The 24,559-nt window shown below is 45.1% G+C and overlaps 1 protein-coding gene and 1 long non-coding RNA gene across 2 annotated transcripts in view; one reads left to right on the top strand and one right to left on the bottom strand.

The window, feature by feature from the left end:
• LOC144179941 (uncharacterized) overlaps window positions 1–3,002 on the top strand; it is a 36,695-nt gene extending 33,693 nt beyond the window's left edge. The window contains exons 12-13 of the mRNA XM_077708357.1: window positions 772–844; window positions 2,747–3,002. Of these exons, the coding sequence (XP_077564483.1) occupies window positions 772–844; window positions 2,747–2,890 (217 nt within the window). The 3' untranslated portion in view covers window positions 2,891–3,002. The remainder of the gene's footprint in view (window positions 1–771; window positions 845–2,746) is intronic.
• A 12,310-nt stretch (window positions 3,003–15,312) lies between these two features.
• On the bottom strand, window positions 15,313–17,340 carry LOC144180504 (uncharacterized). The gene is made up of 4 exons (XR_013324443.1): window positions 17,274–17,340; window positions 15,874–16,015; window positions 15,525–15,684; window positions 15,313–15,437 (listed from the first exon to the last, which is right to left on the bottom strand). It is a non-coding gene; the product is annotated as an uncharacterized LOC144180504 (long non-coding RNA).
• Between the last annotated feature and the right edge of the window lie 7,219 nt (window positions 17,341–24,559).

Below are 24,559 nucleotides of genomic sequence, written 5' to 3'. Positions count from 1 at the left end.
AGAGATTCGCACTTGGTGTTGACCCTCCATGTTAGATTAAACTGTTGCTTCCCCTCCGCCGCAGCGAGTTACATTTGAATGGACTTCTATCGTTGTAATTGGAAGCTATATGGTGAAAAGAGGTAAAAACGATGAAAGCAGCCTTTTTTAATGATAACGGCAATATATCTTTAAACATCTGGGACAGAACTCTTTCGAATTATTTATTACAGTGAACCACAAATCTTCTCAGTGCAGAATATTTCCGCACATATCATTTATTGATTAGTTTCTCTCGGTGTAAAATTGCTTAAATATTACAGATAGCTGCACCGCACATAAGAAAAAATAGTTAATAGTAGCATAATTTTATACAAAAAAACTTGTTACATTAAGGAACAAGACAATAAAAAGTAGTAAGCGAACAAGCCATTAATTAGTTCGCGTTGCAGACGTTTCCCGTTCATAGAACGTAGGAATATTTTGACGTATGTAAATGTGAATTCGTCGTGAACCTTCCCTGCGCGCAAAATATTCCTGCGTTCAAACTGTTTCTCTCTCATTGTAGACTACAGCATAAGGGAGAATTTCGGGTTGAGCCACTACATGATAAAATGTTGAAAACAAAAGTGGCGTTACTGAACCAGTTCATGGTTTTCTGTTGCATATCCGAACATTATATGCTCGGTATTATCAAAACATCCACACCAAACTATGCCTAACAGTATATTGGTCGTATATACTCATTTTACATAAACCGTTGTTCGGTTCATCTTTGAATTTTAATTTCAGGTCATCCTTCACGGCCATAATTCGCTTTGCTACCAACTCCCAGACCGTCTACGACTATCACAAGCGGCTCTCGGTAAGCTTAGTTGTGATAAACTTTCCCACGTGCAGACTTAAGCCTCACGGCTTGCTTACTCGTTTCATGCGTTCCTTTTGTATTTCAGAAATGCACCCAAAATGAGAAACTTTACTTTTTCGTATTTTCTTCACTTTTTAAACAGTTTGCCTTCAGTTACCACATGTGCGGGACACTTTTGCACGCTTAGCACTTTCCGCACGAGAATTCACTTTTGTCTTTCTTAGAACCATGTTACGATTCAAGCAAAGTCACAGTTTTCATTTCTATTACATGAAAAAATTCGCTGCTTCAGCTTGCTGTAAGCTGCCAGTGAAAACTCCCGAGCGTCGAAATGAACCCGAAAACTGCGGTCTGTCGTAAAAAGTTTTAATGTTCTTTTTCGAATAACAGTGCACGTCGCGAAGAACAGGCTGTTTTTCTGCAATTCTGCTGAATGCATGCCCAGTACCACCAAGACACAATTAAAAGAAACGTAAATGGGAGACTCTGCCAGGTGGCCCCGGCCTGCTCGCGGCGTTCCGTTTCAGTAGCGTTCCGTGGTTTTGGGAAAGCTTGTTTAACGTGATAAGAAACCAACTTCTGCAATGTTCCGCACACAGCAATCGATGCGAACGGAGCGAACGCAACTTTTTGGAAGGCGTTAATTGCGAGCATGGGGGAGAAAAACTAAGGAGACTGACATGGGAAATTAACGTATTTTGACTAGAGCTGTTTCATCTTCGTTTCCTGTGAGGAAGCCCGTTTGAAAGTCGACTTCACCAACTGCCTCTACATGCCCACACCAGCAGGAGTTCCGTTGTCCACGTCTAGGCGTGTCAAATTACGCCTGCTAGGGGACTTTCATTTCAATTATCTTATAGATTAAATAATTCATTCAGTGTGACACGTACCAGAGCGACGACTCCGGCAGCATGCGCAATACCTACTCGCAAGGTGTGCGCATGTCTTGCATCAAGGGGATTAATAATAATAAGCATTTCAAGAATAGGATGATCGTACATACTATAGCTCGTAATCTTGATGCATGCAACACTTATGAAGAGAGATTATACGACGCAAGAAACGCGCGTAGTTTTTCTGGAAGGGGATGAAACAAGCTAACCAACAGCGGATATTATTTCTTCGTACCGCACTAATGCGGTGGGGGCATGCTGACGTGGTAACTATCGACAACGCAAAAAAAGCTCAAGGAATGAATGGGAAAATTTTCGTCGTAATTGTGAGCTCCAGGTGGTCCGTAATAAGGTGGTACTTGGAATAGCGGCCTTCACGACTGCGTGAATTCATGGGTCGTGTTGGAACGTGCTTCAGGATGTCTTTAAAAAGGCTGTGAACTTAAGAGACCAGCAGCGTTGCTCCAGTTCACTCTACATATTTGTTCACTTCATAAAATTCATCGCCCTTGTCCAGTATGTACCGTGGCGCATGATGGGACGGGGTAGTCGGCGTACACGGTCTCGCCTGACGCTCCACGTCAACTTCGCTGTGAACCAGATGCAATAATACTGTAGTCTCAGAAAACTCCGACTGCGGTTGAGACGTACTACCGCTTTCGAACACTCTGCTCACATCTTGCCATAAATAAAGGTGTCTATTTCTCTTCCAGACATGGAAAGATTAAACTCGTCACTTTGTTTCCGTGTTGCTTGTGAAATTAAACATGAGATGTAATATTGATGCCATGTTCATTAAAATGAAAGGACGTCACTTTTGCATCATATACAGAACGGTGAATATTTTGCATTAAGGAACAATGTTTTGAGAGGCGAGATTTTGGCATACACATTTTCGTTTTTATAACCCAAGAAGGGATTATAAAAATTTCCCTTTATTTAGTTTCTGGTTTTTGCCCTACACGCAATTCATGTTCATCGCGTTGGATATTACTTTCCCGTGCAGGGCTTGGAGGCTTTTGGTTACATCGGCGGCTACATCGGCATGTGGCTGGGGGTGTCGCTGTACTCCATTTATGTTGGCCTGGAGACATCGCTGGGGGCATTTCTTCGCAGCCAGTGGCAACTCTTCAAACACTCTAACGCATAAACAGCAATCGTTAGCTTCCTATTTAACTAGGTTTAGTCACGATTCCCTTAAAATGCACAGTTGAGAAGAAGAATAAACAGGCGTTGACGGCTACCAAAAACAAGCGTTTCTGTCCCACCCATGGCTCAGTGGCGTTCGCTGCAAGGCTCAAAAATGACTGTAAAAAAAGTGCGCACGGCGTTAGCAGATATCGTCGTCTAGTTCCTAATAAAAGGTCCAGCACCTTCCTTGTAGTATACTGCTGCCAAAGCCGCATTAAAAAAACTGATAAGGTTCGAGTCATACAGATGCTAAGATACCTTGCCAGAATTATGGGCGTTGAACGTCACTTCGAATGAAGTTTAATTCAGTGGGATTGCTGCAATATTAGTGGCCGGGAAACTACAACGGATCACCTCTATATATGACATCAAAACGGTATCTGGAAGTTTATGACAGACAAGCCTCCAGCTGGTCAAACTCGGACTGGTTCGCCCCTTCCCTCCAGGTGGTATGCATATGATCCAGGAACTGAACCGACAAGCACGTGAACTCTAAAAATAACAATACCAAGTAAACCTTTCGTTGGGCTTATGAAGTTTTTCAACCATTTTGCCTCCCGCCACCCCCCCATCAGGGCAGTATCTGACCTGCTCAATGCGGAGGGACGACTGATTAATTCAGCTAGAAGGATAAACCGGCTATTACTGGCCGTGAAAGGGGGCTTTGGGGGCTTTTGAAGTGAACCACAATGTTCGCACATTTCTTGGAGAGATTAGAGACGCGCACTAGGCTCTCGATCACCCGTACTTGTTACCAGGCTGCCAGTGCCTGAAGCCGGAAGTGATGGCGTGAATGGCACTGTAATACATGAACGGAAGCGCATTGGCTTGTGTCAATTTGTGCATTACAGTTTAGGGGCTACCAGAGACTCATGAAGTGATAAAACCTGAAAACGTAACTTTGGAGCAAGTACTCCTGTAACGGTTTGCTTGTTAGCATATTGCCCGCCATAGTTGCGTTGGTCATATCGAGTGGGAACTGGAGACTTCTATATTAATGCGAAGATTAGTTAACTATGTTGGTCGAAAACCTGGCGTTCATTTAATGGCCGGCTGCTCAGCGGATGAAACATAGGTCAATGAATGCACGGAATGTCACCGTATTTCTCATGGAAGCTCCTATCAACAAAGCAACTAGTTGAGTTCTGGGGGTAAATTTTGGGGTAAATTTTACGCCGCGTGGGATTCGAACAGGGGTCCTGCGGAATGCGAGGCATGCATGGATTTCTGAACCACCACAGCTCGATGTTTCTGGCTGATTAAAGGTGAATCTAGCGCAATGGTTATGGCCTTCGACTTGGACGCATGGGTTAGGCACACGTACTCCATACTACAGGCGAGATTCAAGCATGGTCATTATGCAAGTATCTAATATATGAGCAGGTAAGCATTTCCCGCTAATAGCGTACTAGTAGGGCTAGCGAGTACGCTCGGCCAAGCCTCTCAGCCGCTGTAACCGAAAGAAAAACTAAACTTCACCAAAGAAAATTGATAATAATAACAACAGAAATAATATTATAACAATAATAAGAATACGCATGTGTGGTCGACAGGGCACGGGCCATTGTTGGCACCGCGTCATTTCCATGCATGGAATGAGCGCACTGCCTTCAACGCGGTACTGGTTTCAAAAGTACATAGGTGAAGGGTATGCGGTGGTGGACTCTGGGCTGACTACATCAACAGCAATTGGGGAACATGGTGGTGCGCACAATAGGGAAATGTCCCACAATTAACCCTAATGCTTTCGCATAAGTTACATGATAAAGATTGTTTAGAAGTCCTAGAGTTCTTTATCATGTAAGGGTGATTTGAAGCTTAAATGTTTCCTTTACAAGCCGTATTCAAAGCATATGTCGAACGTAGATTTATCTACGATTTTATTTTTCCAATTCTGCAACGGTGTTTGTGAACGTGTAAAGCCAAAGAATAATCTTCTTCTGTGTCTTGCCGACAAATACGACATCCACTTCACCAAACAATGAAGGTTTGCGGAGAATTCGCGTTTCTTGGAACATTGCTTATATGATAATTCAGAGAATTAGGATTTCTCGCAACACTGTTAGGCGAGTTCGACTAAGCAGCAGGTTCGTTAAAGGGGTTTTGTCTCACGTCGGACCCCCGAGCCAGATCAGCCATCAAAGCAGAAGACAACAGACATAAGCGCTTCGGCTCAATTTCAGAGAAGTGGAATCTCCCCGAGCGGACGAAGTTTTGCAATTACTGGACCGTGCTGCAGAAGATCGCAAGGACGAACGCTGATTCCTTTTTCTTCTTGTGCCCTTTTGACTGTACCCTGCTTTACTGCTGTCTTGTTTTTGAACGCACAAAAACCACTGCAGGTCATACTTCTGTGTGCAAAACTAATGCTCTTCGTTTGGCTGCAAACACGCTATCCTGTAAATGCATGGGACCAACACCGCCATAATAAAACAAAGATTATGTGCTTCCTAAACACAGCGATACATTGCGATAAGCTGTAGGAACTGCAGTGATGTCAGCGTTGGGATTCCTCGAAACCCCATAGGTCGTTCACCATAATGGCGCTCGCCTACCTTTGATTGCCGATTTACCCAAAGAACCAAAGGAACCATTACAAGCCGCCTGCGCCTGGTACGTGCCGACAGCAGCAGCGGCAAGAGAAAGGAGGCATCCAGACGCCGTTGCAGTAAGTGACCCACTCTGGCGAGCACCAATTGGCAGCACTCACGAAGTGAGTTTGGGTTCTTTATGTGCCGTTAGCCGAAGCGCTGGCCGGGTATCGTCCCACGGGGAAATTATATGTCTGCCTATATGGCACTTGTTGGTCGATCGCACAACTAAAGAACTAGTTCTCATGAACCCAGCACCGACTGCACTTAGCGACTCATTTTTGCAGGACCGGCCCGACAGGATCTGTTCGACTGATTCGTAATGGGCGCATCTTTCTGATTCAGGTTCTCGCTGACGAATTTCATTGTCAGTAAATGTTACGAGCTAGAATTACTCTATGGTAAGATAAGTGTATACAATACATTTTTAGCATTTTTGTTCGCATCAAATCAGGGGCATGTTAATTCATTAGGGTGAGTTTATGTTCTCATGTTATCGCCTTCCCCACCACCACGCTTGAAACAATGCAATGAAAATATTTATTTCTAAAATAATTTACGGATGTTGTACATGTTAATGATAAAAAATACGTGTTGTTTATTACTTGCTTACCTATTGCATGTCGTTTTTAAGTATCAGCTCCGCAGAACAACCTTATTCACTGGGCTTTTTAGGGTAGATCAAGTGCTAACGTCATTGTGTGACTAAAAAACCGACAATAACGGCGGTTTCTTGCATGGCATGGTCGTAAATATTTGCCCTTGAATTCATAGTCAGATAAATGGCTCCAAGCGACGTAAGTACAAAGGAATCGGTGCGTGAGACCATTCTGTGGACCCCTAGGAGCCGCCCCCAAAATCATGGCTAAAGATAATTTAACAATTGCAATAATGAAACGATGCGTTATGTCACATGTAAGTGAATAATAGATATATACGAACAGGTGCGAGTTTTGTGATGGACATATAGAAAAAACAGTTGTCAATGTATGTCCGCTGCAACACCCTTATACTAGTGGAGAAATACTCGTCCTTATTGCAAGCAATTTTTTGACGGGGAAGTTTCGATGTGCTTCGTATTCTCTACGCTTCTGGACCGAAAGGGTATCCAAAAATGTGGCTGTATGTAACCGACCAATTGATGCAAATAACTTTGAGGAAATTAAGGCACGTTTGTTGCCTTATACGACTTCATAACATTCCGAAGTGCCATGTAACACCCTGCGATGTCGACGACAGCTCTACTAAAACCGTTAGGTTCGGCTGTTTGACACAACGTGAGAACTGCGACCAAAAACAATAAAATGTGTATTCGACGTTTAGGCGCTCACCACAGAATTCCTTGATAGCAAATTGTGTTGCCAATCCTCATACAGTTTTTTTATTAACACACGTAATTATGAATAGCAATTTCCAAGAATGTAATGCAGCGTTGAGGCTACAGTAGAATTCGAAAGATGGAAACTTAGAACATTGGTTACATGCCTAGTTTGCAATATTTCTGACGAGCATCTAGCTAGCTCGTATCCAAACACGTTATACAATCCAGCCGTACGCTCTTAGCTAAGCAATTCACGCAGGCATCAGTGCTTGGAAGAGATGTACTAGTGCTTAACAAGAAAACAGGAGTTGGGCGTGGAAATAGAGAACGGCACACATTATAGCAACATATTTTTCATCTCAAGTCCCTAAAGTCGAGAAACGTCGGCAGAAATACTATTCTTTGCAAGTCAGTTATAATCGCGCTTAAAACACTTACCGTAAAGTTCTGAAAGAACGCGCACCGAAATTTCAGAGCCAAGTCAGAAATACGGGATGAGCGAACTTTCGGGTCAGGTGCGAAAAACTGCAAAAAGTGGCCGCACCGCCAATCTAAACTGCGGAGATATGAAGAAAAAAAACCACATAGGCGAACTTTCGGTTCAAGTGCGGAACCGACAAATAAGTGACCGTATCCACACCTGACTATACTAGATTCGCGTTTATTTTGTTCACTCATCGGCGCCGAAGCCATCGATTTTAGGAGGTGGGCGATCTTCGGGGCCTTTTGGTAAATTGAATATTCTTCCCCTAAGGGGGGCGGAGCGATGTTTCCGGGGAGGGCGTTCGCTCGGAACTTTACAGTAAGCTCCCCAACCTGATAAGAGTGCACCGACAGCTCAGGGTACAGCAAACCGATCATGATAAATATTCAGTACGGTACACTCAGCGTTTATATTGCTTCTGTGGCGGCACTAACCCCGAATGTAAGCGTTGGAGCCTGGCGCCAGTAAGCCTCCAGATATAGATCTTTCTAGGCTTCTCTTTGGTTAGTGCACGGTGCCAGATATTTGTGGTCAATGCAGGCGTACATATGCGTCATGTACCTGCTGGCACGAGGCAGGAACAGTCGCTGCACTTTTTTTCTCCCTTTGCTGCTTGTGGTTGCAAAGATCTATCATAAGAGCGACATCTTTTCTTTCTGGTGCCTGGGCTTCAAAACAGGTAGTCCAACTGGAGAAGAAAGCCAGAATTATACCTTCTTATCACGGAAGGCTCTGCTGCGCGGCCGTATGCCCCTCTCTTTGTTAAGAACCAGAGAAGAATTGTTTCGATTCTAAGGCATTCGAGACCGGAAAGTGCGTTTTGCTTTTCAGATGTGTGCATGGCTGCGCGAAGGCAGGTATACTGGCTATGAACACAGGCAAAGGTGCTATCGACCGGTACCACCGCAAGCGTATCAGGTTGCCCTGGGTCTATTGACAACTGGTAAATCGAACAAGATCATCAGAGTTGTGGGGGCGGTGACCACTGACCTTTACTCTGTGGCGACACACAGAGCTTCGTTTTGTCTACATTTCCCCCGTTTCAATTCCCCGAGGCAAGCTTTTCACCTGTTTTACTCATATGGTTATTCCAATTACAAATTAATACCGCACCACCACAACATCACATGACACAAGCTCGAAGTGGCGGTAATTAGCTATAAAACAGAGGATGCGAACTGAGCACAAGTATGGAGGTTCTGCACTGCTGTTTTTGGTTTCGAGAGAGACGTTCTCGAGGCATCCATTTTGTTCGTGCCTGCACGGTCGCTTTCCGCGGCGCGGTAAACACGCCTGTGTCTGCGGGCGACAGTTCTACGGTGGCGAAGAAAGCAGACTCGAGACACCTATTTCAGGAACGCCAGTCCAACCCCCGTCTCGACGCGAATAGAATAATAGCAGGAAAGACTGTGAGGCCGCCGCGTGGCGATAGCAGCACGCTGACGTTGACAATGGCTGCACGCCGAGGAGCAAGACCATGACGTTTCTCCCTGAACAACGTGCTCTGCTTTGCAAAGCGGGTTTCACCACTATTAGGGGCGAAGCTCCTTAAGCCATGGGTCTGTCCATCCCTTGTGTCGCGTGGTACGTGCCCGCCGCATGCTTTCGGAGATGTCGCAAAGTGGGCCGCGTTGCACGCGCAAGAACCGGCTGCAACCGGCAGCGCAAACTCGGCACCGGGAGCGCGAGCTTGTCTGTGTTCGCCAACGGAGGCGCGAGTGCACGTGCACTGCGAGGGGGAGATCACGCAAGAGATCGCGCCACGAACGCAGGCAGTCGTTCTCGGAGATCGAACGAGACGCAAGGACCTTTGCTCGTTTCCTCCCGTCTTGTTCGGGCACAAGTTCGCCCTAAATAAAAGTTCTTTCTTTACCGTTGTGTCCCATCCTACGTGACAAATTGTGGTGGAGGTGCGGGGTAGTCCTCGATGGCGCGGGGTCTTTCACCAGGTCTGGGCCTGGGAGCATTGACTCCGAAAATAAAAGTTTATTTGTACAATGTACGCACACAGTCTTACATCTTTCTTAATGATGTATGGGCGAACTTTTACGGGAGAGTTACGGTTACCGATGATCTCCCCCTCTCGAGCTTCGCCCCACTTATCATCATTCATTCCGTGGATATGGCGTGATTTTTTTGTTTGTTTCTTTCAGCGTCTTAAACACAATAAGTAGCACCAGATAAGAATATGTACGTAGCAAGTCCTTCTATGAACTTAGGACCGTCATGAGAAATGCAGGACTGAATTACGAGTGAAACATGTTTTCATTTTGGGGCTGGCTTAATAGAACATTAACCTGCCGTACCTTTTTTTAAGTCTTTAAAAATGGAAGTGTTCTACTGAAGGTAGTACAGACCTTTAATACAGCAGAGCTGTTTAAGGCTTTGGTAGCGTAGTCAATGAACAGAAAAAAATACCAAGAAAATTCCGAGCGCACGTGAGCGTGCGTCAAAGATCAATCCGCACCGGTCTATTGAGAGCGCCTGGCGGCACGTACCGACATGGGTGATTGTCGAGGAATTGCGTGTAAGGAGGGATAATGCGCCGGCCATACAAAACTGCAGATTATAATATGGAGCATTCGAAGGAAGAAAGAGCATATAATCACAAGCGATAATTGGTGAATATTTCGGCAACAGAGGTGGGAACAAAACAGTGGTGGTGGTGGTTGTGGTTTGCGACCGGAAAAGGAACGGAAATCCCGGCGGAACGTATCCACTTGGGGGATTGGCCAGAAATCGGGCGTAGGGCGGGCTAATGCGCCCGCTGCAGAAAACTGTAAATTAGAAACTTAAGCATTTGAATGAAGAAAGGGCATACAATCCCAAGCTAGTGAGCAAATAGCGTCGCCGACGACACGACTGCAGTGTGATCCTGACGTCACTCCCTAGGCGTTGCTAGGGGCAAGCACCTGCGCTCATAAAGCTCCTAACCGCCGCGGTGGCTGCGGCAGAACTCTCCGACTCTTTGCCGCGTACATGGGGAATCGGGCGACCAATGAAGATCCGGCGGCCGCAAGAGGTGCGGCTTATCAGGAAACACACCACGCTGCCAGGCGAGAATGCAATTACCCAGAAGAACAACAACAACAACAAGAAGAAGAAGAAAAAGAAGAAGAAAAAGAAGAAGAAGGAGTGCAGGTCTTCAACGTTGAAGGAGCGCTCGACGAAGACTTTGTGGCTGCGCACGACGGAGTATACGGATACTGAAGAGGGTACTGGGCTATTGAAGCACTCATATACTTGACTTTGCGTTTGAATTGGCCTTCTGCTGACGCGCGCCATATATAGGGTAAATGGTTCGAGTGACATATGGCGCTCGCCGAGTTTAGCTTAGTGAGACGAACACAGCTCTGGTGCGAAATCAGGCCTGCAGCGTTTTGCAAGCTGGTTTTGATTTTTTTCACCGTCACTTTGTGTCGTTTGTGGTTACGCCACTGTTCGCTTCGTCGTTAGAAACAGCACATTGGATTTAAACGCAAATGCAGTTTATTTCTTGTATGCAGGCGTTGTTCGTCTGAGCTCTATAAGGTTCAAATCAAAATCATTTCATGTCGACTAAAATCAACGGGCCACACGTTTAAGACAAGGTTATTACGTGGTCTGCTTCTAGCGCATTTCGTGATGTGTTATGTGTACTCAATAAATCTAAATAAAAATACGTTACCGAACATTATTCACTTCTTTCTAAAAATCCCGGCACTTAGTTTATGACTTACCAACCCCACGTACTGAGATCAACCTTGAGTTTTAGAACAGCCTCTAACAAACATTGTGACGCTGTCACCTCAGGCACCCCTCAAGACCACGGCGCTGGGAGGCGGACGTAATTAACCCATCCGATGGTATAACGGCGAGTGTACAGGTCCAGTTCTATACTGAGGTACACGCAAGAAACACAAAATTAAAAAAAAATAAAGTACGCACACAGTTGTTAACCACACAGCTCGCGTGTAGAAAACATTCCAGTGGGCTCTCTGTTTGTTTCCTTGAGTTAAGTTTGCCTTCCGTAAGTGGAGAACCGCTCGCATGGGCCAAATGAGTAGTTCTTTTTTTTTTCGAAATGAGCCAAATCTAGAAACGTAAACTAAATCATATAAATAGTGAAAAAGAGAAACTCGGCAACTTTTCCCTAAAAAAACAGCCTACAATAAAATAGGCGATATAGCCCCCGGAAAACGGTTACGCAGATGGCATTTCGTATCGAAAATTAGCCACAGCCTGTTTCGGCACCGATCGAAATCAGCCAAATCGATTTTCCCGATGGTAAAGAGCTGTTGGTTTGGTGTCATATGACCAACATGAAGCCTCCTTGCGAGTTCCCGCTGGACACTCGCAAGGAGTGTCTGGCGGCACTCCCATAAATTCCCATGCTTCATGGTGAGAGGCTGCTCTGGTGTTGTCTCGCCGCTGTTCTGCAATATTTTGGGTCTCTCGCTAGCAGAGCAGCACTTTCCGACATATAGGAAACCTGGCAGTGTTTTTCCTCTCCATAAGTACGGGAACGCGTCGGTGCCTGGGAAATATCGACCAATACTGCCCTGTCTTCATTTTCAGAAGTCTTTCAAAAATTGTACTCCTTTATCTCTTGTCCAAAATCCGCCCCTTCATTCACAGTAATCAGCACAGATCTGCCTGCCCGCACTCTGGAGTCGAACCTTGGATGCTTTCTGCATGACGCCAGCTAAAGCGTACTTTCACGTCAACAAAATGGACGCCGTCTACTTGGACTGCAGTAAGGCCTTCGACCATGTAAACCATGATTTTCTCCATCGCAAGCTGTCCGAGTATTCTCTGTTTCCTGCTTTTTGTTATTGTTTCGCTACCTACCTCAAAGGAAGAACAAGCCTTGTTCAGTACGCCGGCGCCAAGGCTCACAGCCTCGGTGTGCCATCCAGAGTTCCCCAGGGCTCCATTCTGGGCCCTCTACTGCTTAACCTATTGGTGAATGATATGCAGTTCATTATAAAACACTCATTTCTCTTACCCCTAGTAGACGACATGAAACTTTATCTTGCAGTGGTATCACATGCAGATTGCGCCCAGCTTCAAAGCGACGTACACGCGATTTCTGTCGGGTGCAAAATTAATCACCTAGGCCTAAATCCTTTGAAGACCATTGCTACACTCTTAATCTGGATCCACATAAGATCCACTTAGTAACTGGAACTTTTTTACAAAAAAGTTCCAGTTATATATTTGGAACCGTGTTCCACATATCCTGAAAATGTAAGTGGAACAGTGCACCACATATTTTTGCAGCTAAATTATTTGGATCGGCGTTCCAAATAAAAGTATACGGATCACTGATCCACGTAAAATGATTATGGCTTTATCCGGTGCGCCGTTCCAGGTACCTTCAGACCAGCTGTTTATATAAAACGGTGTTCCGATAGACGTTGAGAAGCTGTCTATGGGACTCCACTTTTCCAATATATCTGCTTTCCTGTTGGTATAAACTGAGGTCATTTGCCAGGCTGGCGGATGCATTGGTATCAGAAGGAAACCGCAAGCACCATTCTAACGCAGCCTTGACATATGGCCCACAGTGATACCAACAATGGGAAAACAGAAATCGCCGCAGCAGTGTGGTCCCCGACAGTTCCCAACAGTTGCCTATCGGAGCACAGTTCTATATAAAAGTTGGTCTGAGATACCTGGAGCGGCACACAGAGACTTTGGCTTCATCTGCCGCATCCTGTTCTGGGTTTTGGCTGCATGTAAAAGAAACAAGACTCGCCTTAAAATACATTACCAAACCAACTATTAGCACTGATACAATGCTTTTCAAAACACTAAGCAAATTTTATTCGCTCGTATTATTGCGTACATTTGAGATACGGAGACATATCTGTTTCCACTTGGGCAGAAAATAACCAGCGTACAGGATCACATACCAAAACGATATCAAGTGGCCAAAACGATCTAAGTGGCATTTTCCTATTTTCGCTAATATTTACCATTCTTTTTTGCTAAAAAAACATAGGTAATAAAGATGGCTTTAAGCGCAACCGCGTCACAAACAGACTTGTACATCTACCCTCGTTCTAACTCAAAAAGCATTACACAACAGTGAGCATAAAATATGCTGTTTTATCATATTAAATCAGGTACCGCAAATGCGGAAGTACCCACAGTGCTTGCCATGCCATGTTTACGCATCCCGGTTCCAAAATATGCAGTTTGCTATTAAACTGTAGGGAAAAGCCAAAGATACAAGCCATACACGGTTGGATTATCACAAGACCTGCAAGAGTGTAGGGAAAGAACACCGGAGCCAATACTAACAATATAACATTTGCACAGAAAAACTTTCCGGAAGCATGTGGCACTATTGCACAACTAAAACATACACCATATATCAATATCAAGCTAACTGTAGCCAAAACCGACTATATACGCGCCCTGAAAAAGCCTTTCACTGAAGCCGCGTTGCTTCTCTGACAATTTGTAGTTATTTAAAATATCTTATCAAAAAAAAAGCTCATAGCACCCAGTGTGAATGTTACAAAATTTTGCAAACCAGATATCTCGGAGCATGTTACGCATTTTAAAATTTAAAAAGCAGCCTAACTCTAAAGACGTTATTAATTCCTTCAAGAACAATTCAGACATCCCAAATAACCAAGCCAGGTAGCGTTGAAACATACAGGTGACCAATTTTACCAAGCGAACTTGGAAGCATTTTTCCAGCCGGAACATTTATCTGAGGTAAAATTCACAGTTGCGTGCTATACAAACCCTACTATCATGACGACAGTATGCTTGTGACCAAAGCACTGCCTCTAACAAGCGAGAAATGCAACTTTGTCCAAAGTAAACAACCTTTTCAAGCCAAATATGTATATTTCGCATTCTTCTAGGGCTTAGGTGTAAGCTAAGATACAGTACAAAAATTGATTAATAAAGCCCCAAACCGTCTGAGTAAATAATTACTCTCACGTTTGCATCCATCAACAGCAGCACTGCCATGTAAAAAAATTTCGAGCTGCACTTCAATAATAAAAACGTTACAGTGCAGTGCCATTAGCTACATTAACAGAGTAACAGAGCAGCGGCAAAGGCAGCCTGCGCTTTGTGCCAATAATGAAAAATTGCAAAGGAAAGCACGACTTCACTTTTGCAGTTGACATGCCGCTTGCATCTATCAATCATTTGAACCACGACATATCTTTCCGAATAGGCTTAAACGTCTAACAATAATTTAAAACCCCAAGTAGAGTGACCACATCAAGTCTTTCAACAGAGCTTTAAACTTAAATGACACCAGGCCACTGTTAAATGGCCAAGAACTCTCTGCAAAAGTCCCAAGAACTCTCCAAAGTCGCATAAGTTTCAGGAGATTAAGATGAAATATACGGCGAGGAGGATGACCACATCTTGATGCGACAATGCAGGCGGAAAATCCATGACGTGTTTCTTGCAGACAATATTTACGCTGCAATTCTCTTCTCTCAAAATAACTGGACGTCGAGAATAACTGGACCACGTCATGTACCTTTAAGGAAGGAACAAGAAAATTTTGTTAGACGATGGCTTTAAATGAGTGAGTTGCTTAGGATACCCCTTTTATAGCACAGTAATTGATTGAAATATCAGCTATTTCTTGGTTTCTTTTCCGGGAATGCTGCTAACAATGTACAAAAAATATTAGCACAGACTGTCAATGGCCGTTCTCTAATTCTGGAAAGCAACCGCACTGGGCGTGGCCGTAGTGCCGTGTTATCACAGCAGCAACTCTCAATGTGAAAGCAAAATGCTGGCAAAACTTGAATGCAAAATAATAGTTTTTTTGTCCACATGTTGCAGCATCCGAAACAGGCTGAATGTGAAGGTATTTCCCAAGACTGGAGTTCACGATTTACTTTTAACAGTAAGATTCTGCTACAAAGAAAACTGCCACAAATTCAGCCCCGCAAAAATAAAATGCCAGCTTCAATAAACACTACCATAAATCGAGTCCCACAAAAATAAAATGCCAACTTACCCAACTAAACTTAAGATGCAGGCGTTCCTGGCAGGGCCTCCTCGGAGTGCATTTCCAGGAAAGTTTTGCCAACGTGCTCCCAAAAGCTCTTACTGTCGTTTTCACCTACAGGTCAAGTTGTCACTGAAATGGTGTTCCGAAGCCATTACGTATATTGCAACTACCTAAAAAGGGACCATCAGAGTTCCAGAACTGGGAGTGCGTACTTACTTGTAGAATGCAATGATTTCATCCCGTACAACGGCTTTCATGTGTTTCCTTTTTGTGAACACACGCCTTCAAGAACGGTGAACACACGCATTCAAGAACCAGGAAAATCGCAGTATGCATTCGTTGTTCCATTGTTTTAAGTCCCGGTCCGCCCTATTTCCTAGAAAATAAAAACAGTATAAAAATATCGAAGCATAAATTTACGCTTCCCTCTAAAAAGCGAGTACTACAAAATCTCGTACAATGCCTGATTAGTTGTGCTAGAATTTATTTTGCAGCACGAGCCCTGGTAACGTTTTCAGGCGAAACAACTTTAAATATAAAAATATTTGAACATTTTTAGGCTCACCAGTCATTGCTCCATGCGGAGTGGTGAACGTCTGTATAATACGCAACACTCAAGAGGCACTCTTTCGTGGCTTTATGACTTCCACAATGCATTCATAATCTGCCACACTTGTCACGACGACGCCTCGGCGTGCCGAAGATGTCTTCAGCCACAGTGAATGCCACAGCCATGGTTTCAGAGGTATATGTAAGGAATGGAAAAAAATTCGTTTTAATTTCTGTTCTTCAGACAAAGGAAAACAATTGTCGCAGACTACCAGAGTAGAGACAAATGTCTCCACAGTCAGCCATAGTCTGCATCTGGACAGGTTATACAGATCGAATACAGAATGTAGCAATCTGCTCTCGCAGTATATTTTCTAAGTTCAAGGAAGTACACTGATGGGTTAATGTTGGGTGCACATAGTGATGCAAGAACTTATCACCTGAGCGTTGTCGGAAATTATTTCGACTCTCGGGTTACCACCGACATTGACGGCATAAAAATGCAAGAGTGGCTTATTTCTAACGCGGTTCGTGAAGTAGCAACCACTAATTACGGATATTGGTTAATTATCCTGAAGTCTCACGTTACCACTGACATTACCAGCATAGAAACGGCAGCACACTTTCTATATACCCGCTGCGTGTTTCCACATTTCTTCCCCTCTACAAAAGAAACGTTTGTTACTGCGGTACTGCTAAGACAACAACTGTCCCTTCCATTTCTCTACGCTTCAGGCAATGTTATTTAAAATACATCATCTCAATCGGTCAAAGGAATTGGAAGAAACATGGAACATAAACATGAAACATGGAACAGATAAAAGTAAGATGACGCCTTGAAAGCACATCAACACAACTCGAAATAGCGTCTACCTTGCGCGCAACGGGCAAGGTCGAAGACTCCCGGTCTGGTAACCACAGTAAATGCATTCTACTCAGCAGACTAACACAACGCCGGAATTACCACGCAAGTTTTAAAAATACCAATAAATCTAAGGACGGACGCTCCGACAAACTTGCTTGGAAGTTGTACACGTGTGCACGCGCGATTATCGCGAGCGACTAACCCGAGAAGATACGCTACCGCAGAGATACACAGCAACCGTCAATATACAACTAAGCAAAGCCACACAGTAAGGAAACATCCAATCATGAAACGCGCAAACCAGCAACTTCCTTATAGGAATGGCTAACGTACGCAGTCAGAAATGTCCAGCCGACTCTGACCCACGAATACGGAAGTTTTGGTAAATTACGGCTGCAAACGTTTCTCCAACACAAAATGTTACACGCCGCGACCACAAGCATGGACGACACACGAAGAACGGGCAGAGAAGCGGTATGTTTATCGGACGCAGTTAACAAGGATGTCACTGAACAACAACCGTTACCAGCACATAAATAAGCAGCACTGACCTTTTTTGCGCCTCCTGGCAAAACTCCACTTCGTCGAACAGGAAATACAGCCCGGGGATATGAAAAAGGGGGCAAGTACCAATGTCAGGGCACACGCGTCCTGCGCAGCTTTGGAACACAGTGGCAAGCAACGAATCTTCAGGTCTTTTGTATTGCCAATGAAACCGATAAATGCGTGAGCGCGCGTTCCCCAGGCGTGCACGCTTATGAAAAACATCCCCCTCGCGAGGGGCACGATCAAATGCAGAGCATTTCCGCGGGGGGCGTGCCTGCAAGTCTTATGGATTACGTATTGGTTGTTGTTGTTGTAATTGTTGTCTTCCAGCGTAGACATTGTCGATGAAGTCGATGGTGAAACGTGAAACGTGCCGTGAACCCCCTGCCGCGGCTATTACGCAACGTGGAGAGGCTACGACGCAACGTGGCGCGGCTATGACGCAACACAATCCAACACAATCCACTTTAATCCAACCCAATCCAAATCCAATCCAATCCAATCCAATCCAAGCCAATCCAATCCAATCCAATCCAATCCAATCGAATCCAATCCAATGCCCTTCGCGAGAGAGTGTTATAGCGCCGAAATCGCGCCACCACATGAACGCGAACCGAACGCGGCGAGAGAGGGTGTTGCGAGCGGAGAGAAGGCGAGGAGGACGCGGGGGAGAGGGCGCACCTGTGGCCGACGGTTGAATGAGTCAAGGATATAAGGCGCGTGCGTAACCTTCCATTCTGTGTCGGCTCCGTGGAGCAGTCGGTAAAGTGCCGTGTACCTTGCGTTCCGCCCGCAGAGTCGTGGGATCGAAACCTGGCGCCGGAAGGTATTATTTCTTTATATAGTGTAGGGTGCGGACTACGTAGTGATGCGGACTACGGACGCCAACGCGGGTGACATCGTGAGCTACTAAAATGCTCTGCATTTAAAAATTCTCAATTGCACGCCGCAATCAACCCAATCAAACTGCTAACGGCGCTAACGGTTCTCACCAGCGTGACCGAGAATATCTTTAGTAAATATCAGGCGCATCGCGCGAGCAATTCAGAAACCCGCTTGGGAATGCCACTGGTGGCGCTGCATGCGGAAGACCGTAAAATTAGCGGAGGGAATCCTGGAAGATTGGAGCGCTGCTGTCGTTCAAAGTGTTGACGCAGTCCCGATTTTCATCCGTCGTCGTCGTACCCGTTGCAGCCCCACTGTACCGTGAATCAACGCAAAAACAGCTCTGCCGTGCTGCTGCTGACGCATGCGCATGGAATGCGCTACTGGAGTGGCGGTCTTTTCCTCATGGCTTCGGCAAACTTTCGTTCTCGCGGAGGCTTTGGCGATGCGCCCGCATAAGAGCTCATACAAACTCGGCACACGTGATGGCTTTTATTTGATTCGAAAACGGGCATATGCGTCTAAGCGGACGTTTACGCCCGCTGAGGTCGAAACAAAGCTCAGATAATAGCCGCGTTCGCGCGTTAGTACTGGCTAAAGTTGTTTCTCGCGGAGGGCCGTGAGTACGTGCGATATCCGAGCTTAACTTTGGATGACAATTTCGGCGTTAGTGTTTACAATGAACGCAAATGGGCGTGGCTTCATTTACTGCTTTTCTTGACAACAAGCCTTTCCGTAGTCAATAAAATATACTGCGACACTCTTAGATACCCACGTTATATAAAGCTACTTACAGCTAATTAGCGAGTAATAATACATCGGCCCGTTTCCCAGCCCTTTTCCCTCCTGAACACCAATACTACAGGAAAACAGCAACTGGGGAAGCAGCTGGAGAAGGCGGATCATTCAATGAACTTCAATTACTATGACAAGACACAACAACAGCAAGTTAACTCTGCGCATTTTTGCCGTTACTGCACAGCATAATTAGGAATTACAATGTAATTTCAGCATTAATACATACAAAATAATGAAGGTATCACGTGGTATATTTAGTTGTCCAAGTTTAGTTCCGTTCACCCAGTCAACCGCTCCCTGCAAAGAGGCTTTTGTTTTTGCTTGTGGAAATTAAAAGGCACTCGCCTGTTAGCATTCCTATCGGACTTACTACGTCATGACCAACGGACTTAAAAACCATCGTGCACCAATACGAATAGTTTTAAAAATACATACCGATAATCACAACGGCCTAGTTTGCTTATTTTAGATATATGTCGCTTCTTACTGAAACAAAGCAATAAAACTCTCGCATGGTAGACCGCTAGCGCCTTCCAGTGAAGACTGGATAAACCAAAATGCATTTCTTGTTTTTTTTTTTGTCTCTGCAAAGAAATGATATACAGTAGACTCCCGTTAAGACGAACCCGAAGGCACCGTAAAAATGTATTCGTATTATCCGAAATTCGTCTTAAGCGGAGGTGTATTGCATTGTGGACGTTACAAGAGAAAAATGTTGTGGTTCTTAATCAGTGTTCGTTTTAACCAAGCTCGTCTTAACGAGGGTCTACTGTATTTCTAGAAGAAGCAAACCGGGTCGTTAGTGTCATTTCTGTGAATTTGTAAAACTTCTTGTATCGGTACATGGTGCTTTTGAAGTAGCAAGTCTCATGAATTTGCGTCATAAATTAGTGAGTCCCATATGAATAGGATCAGGTGAGTCACCCTTAATAGCATGCACGAGACGAAAAATGCTAACGAACATCCAAGCATAACTGCATGCGTGACATGCTGCATGCAGTGTAAAATGCGGCACAGTCGGTTAACACTATGTATATACCGCATCAGGGCATAAATAACGTAGACTAGGTAGCTATTTTACAGCAGATTGTAGCCATTTATACGTTCCTGTAAAGCACTTAAAATTGTGCACGTGCTACAACGCAGCGAGCTGATGGCTGAGCATTGAGCAAAAAACAATGTTTCTGCGACGCTTTGTGAACCAAATGCAGAACATGCAATAGTCTCAACAACCATATATATTTCTTTATGAGGTATCCACAAAAGCCCAATGAATTCTTCAGCACTACCACGGCTCTGTCCGAAACGCAGAAGGAGAACCTGAGGACATCTGGTCCTTCTCAAATTCAAGTCATTGGTGATTTCAGACGTACTGCGCGTCTGCAATTAGCAAAAGACGATATTCACTAAAGCGGTCTGAGCGCCGCAGACAATCTGAAAGGGGTTCGTGGAATTTCTATTTTCGCTAAGATACCCTTTTCTCGCACCTTTCATGCTTTGTACGGTGTTGTTATAGCAGTGGACATGTTTTTTTATGTCAAATAACGTCACTAAAAATACGTCTTAGTCGTCTTATATAAACTGCTCTAAGACAGTCCCATAGATATCGACGAAGTTTATTAAATTTTATGTGGTACGTGCGTGTGTGCGTGTGTGACTGCATGCATGTGTGTGTGTATGTGTGGGTGCGCGGGTGTGCGTTCGTGTCTGTATCTATGTCTGTGGGCGTGTGCGTGCAAGAGCTTGTGCGTGCGCTTGTGCGCCAAAGCGCGTCAAATATATATGTGGTTCATTGTTCCAGTTAATGCACGATTCAGTGCATACTTCACTGCAGCGTACAAGTTATGTGGAACAAGACACGAGCAAAAAATATACAAAAGCACTGTCCAAAATTTTTACTGGGACATAAGTGTAACAGTAACTGGAACGGCAGACAGCGCATCCCCTCATTTATTCGGTTCCACATAATAACCACAAACCTAAAGAAAACAAATGGACAGTTCCAGATAAGATCCACTTATATCTCTCGTTCCAGTTATTCTTCGTTTAGATCCAGATAAAAATATGTGGATCGCCCCGTTTAACTGGAACTTACATGGAACCAGATTAAGAGTGTATTACCTACACTCTAAATGAGTCACCGTTAATTTTTCATACCAGCTTGACTCTCAGTTGAAGAAAAGAGCAAGTACAGCCCACTATTTGGGTGTTTTAATGGATTCCAATTATCGGTTAATATCTCACGTTAACTACACATCACGAAATCCCTTCACTCTCTGTATGCGATCTCTCGTGCAAGAAGAGACTTTTCAGGAGGATCGTGCCTTCTAACCCTCTGCAAAGCTCTTATTATACCCCTGATGGAGCTTGCATCGGCAGTCTGGAATTGAGTGCTTGGTCATCTTTACGGTTGGAGAGGGCACAAAAAAGGAATTCTCGCGTGCTAAATGCGCTTACAACGACGTCCTCAAGCGGCTTAACCTGGATGAATTAGAGTTTCGACGAACGAAGCGCGATTTGTTTTTTTTTTTTTTCTGTTTAAGTGTCTCCACTCCACATTGGGAAGCCCCGTATGAGTGAGCTCTGTTCGGCTTCCGACGTCAGTGCGAGCACTCCGTCCCCACGTGCGCTTTGATGTGGTGGCGACAGACACGCTGGCTGTCTCCAGTGTTCCGAGCACAGGGACTGTATAATTATTATTTTTGTGTCTCCTTGACCGTATTTTCTGATAATATGAAGGATTTCAACCCTGTTCTTAAAATACAACTTTATGGAGCGCTTAATTCATCCTCGGTATTATGTATAACGGATCGCAAGACCGAGATTTTGCTCCCTTGCAGCATTCCACAGCTGTGCCCTTTGCTCTTCACAACATACTCACCGACATCGACAAGACGACACTCCATGTGCTTGCTATGCGCCAATCCCTCCTGTGCAACGGACGAGGTTTGCACCGGAAGAAGGACTATTATGCGCCGTACGATGATGGTGGGCGCGACCCGCCGCGGTGGATCAGTGGCTAAGGCGTTGTGCTGCTGAGCACGAGGTCGCAGATTCGATTCCCGGCCGCAGCGGCCACTTCTCTGATGGAGGCGAAAAGCAAAAACGCCCGTGTGCGCGATATTTCGGTGCACGTCAAAGATCCCCAGGTGGTCGAAATTAATCCGGAGCCCTCCACTACGGTGCGCCTCATCACCTGCGTTGCGTCGGCGCGTTGAACCCTACAATCAATCAATGATGGTAGGCGCAAGGTGCTAGGCGCGAAAAGAAGAAGCACGGCGAGTATTGCGTTGCTCGGAACGAGAGCGGGCTCTGAGAGAACGCGCCGAGACATCGGGCTCCGCTCCCTTGCACGTCTTTGGTCTCCGTCTCGTTTACCCGTCTTGATGGCCTCCAGCTATAAACCCCCTTAACTGAAATGTAACTGAAATATAGTTATATTTAAGGGGGTGATCTTAAATATCACACACACACACAAACACACACACGCACGTGTGTGTGTGTGTGTGTGTCTGTGTGTGTGTGTGTGTGTGTGTGTGTGTGTGTGTGTGTGTGTGTGTGTGTGTGTGTGTGTGTGTGTGTGTGCGTGCGTGCGCGCGTACGTGCATGTGCATGCGCATGTGTGTGTACACTCACACGCCCGCGCGTGTGTGTGTGTGCGCGCGCACGTATGTGATGCTATACTGCAATGTTTGATTCCGTATACTGCGAAACTAGTACCCACATTTCATTCTTTTGTCTGTATTCTTGTACTTTTAGAGTGCGCCACCCTAGAAGGCCTAGTGCTGTTGGCGGGAATTCTCAAAAAACAAATTACTGAATAATAAAGTACATTTTTAGGTTTCAGACTAACGTTTTTGTCGTAGTAGGATTGTTGAGTCTTTGAAGCGGGGCTAAGGTGTCCCTGATTATACGGTAGTATAATTGCATGGTTTTTGTTTAATGCATTTCAGTGCTTCGCTATCGCTCTAACTTCGTTCGCTGTTGCTCGGTAGTTCGAACGTACTGTGCTGAATTATACTGTTTGAACAATCAAAGACTACAAAGGCTGATCCTTTGTGAGCCATCCTGGAAGACATAACAACCTCATTGCATTTTTGGTTATTAATTTTGTATGGTCTACGAGGGATATCTGCTGGGTGGGATTCCTAGGTGGTGGGTTTAGCTACAATATCGGGTCCGTTAAATTCTTAGTTCTGCCACCAAAATGCTTTATTGTGATTAAGGAAATGAAAGAGTTATTTTGCTTTGTCTATTGTTTTTGCAATTGCATTGCATTTGTCGCGATGTTTAGATCCTGATTGGAGACTGCTCTTAAGGTTTTTCAGATTTTAAGTAGATGTATATGTATCGCCGCGAGTTTCCTTTCTCGTTAGATGTACGAGTACTGGTGATCCATACGGGTGAGCCGTAAATATTCATTCTATCGATTCCTCGATTGTAAATCTCCATACGTTGCCTCGGAGACAGACCCCAACTGTTGCCCAAGAGGCAAGATTGGTTGTTATTTTTTCCGGTTTTATTTTTGGTATATTCTATATGTGGAATGAGCCATAATTTTTAATAACAAATAATGCATGGTATTTTCATCTCCTTTATTATGTTAACATTTTTTTCTCCCTCTTTGATTATCGGTGGCCGTTTTTGGTATTCTTTTCCTTGAAGTGTTGCTCGGCTTTTAGTTTAATTAAACGGGATAGCGTTCTTTTTGGCCCAGGCACGTACTGCTGATAGTGCTTCCTTGGAGTTCTCAATTTCTTCCCAAGTTGTTCCTCCTGTCCTAATTACGATATCGTCTGCCGATACTTGCATTTTGGCTTTAAGGCAGAATTTTTTAAAAATGTTTTGGCCCCCCAAAAAAGACAATCGTCCTTAAAAAAAATTCCCCCGCACCTCCCCGAAGGGAATCGTGCAGAAATGCGAATGCATTGGGTGCACCGATGAGTGTGTTGCGGGTAATGGCGTAATTAATGACGAGACTGTGAACGTAATCATTTATTCATCGGCACCTGTTTGTGTTATCGTTGTACCTGACGGCCACAATCACTGCCTTGTGATCGCTAAAGTGCACGGTCAAAGGGTCTTTGAGAAGCGTACGCGCGTCACAGTTTCGCGTAAAGACCAGATCAATGCAACTCCCGTGACTGGTAGTGGGGCACGTGTCGAAGCCGGCAGAGAGACAATGCATAGAGTGCCTGGTCTGCATGTACTCGACCAGCCACTCGCCACTCTTCTTGCACACGTCAACGTTGAAGTCGCCAACCATGACTATGGGGTCAGAGGGTTTGGAGTGCACGCGCACACTTTCCATAGCCGCGTCCAGCTGCGCGGCAACGGCGTCTCGAGCGAGGTTGGTCGCGAGGTACACGGTCACCACAAAGACTCCGTCTCCGGTGTAGGCAAGGGTGCACAAGTCCTTGTACGGAGACGTGTCTCGAACGGGAGACGTGGCAACGGCGTGCGATATCAAGTTCCCATACACGTTAGACACGAGACTAACACCGCAGTACTCGCCGTCCTTGCCGCTTCGAGCAAACTAGTACAGCTCGCTTCAAGCGCATGCGTTCGGCATTGAGCGCGGAGAGCTAACACCTGCGGGCGCACGCCG

Source organism: Haemaphysalis longicornis, unplaced genomic scaffold, assembly GCF_048455015.1.
Source record: "Haemaphysalis longicornis isolate Haplotype H1 unplaced genomic scaffold, Haemaphysalis longicornis Haplotype H1 scaffold_4, whole genome shotgun sequence".
NCBI lineage: Eukaryota > Metazoa > Arthropoda > Arachnida > Ixodida > Ixodidae > Haemaphysalis > Haemaphysalis longicornis.
This window is presented reverse-complemented; position numbering and strand designations above follow the sequence as displayed.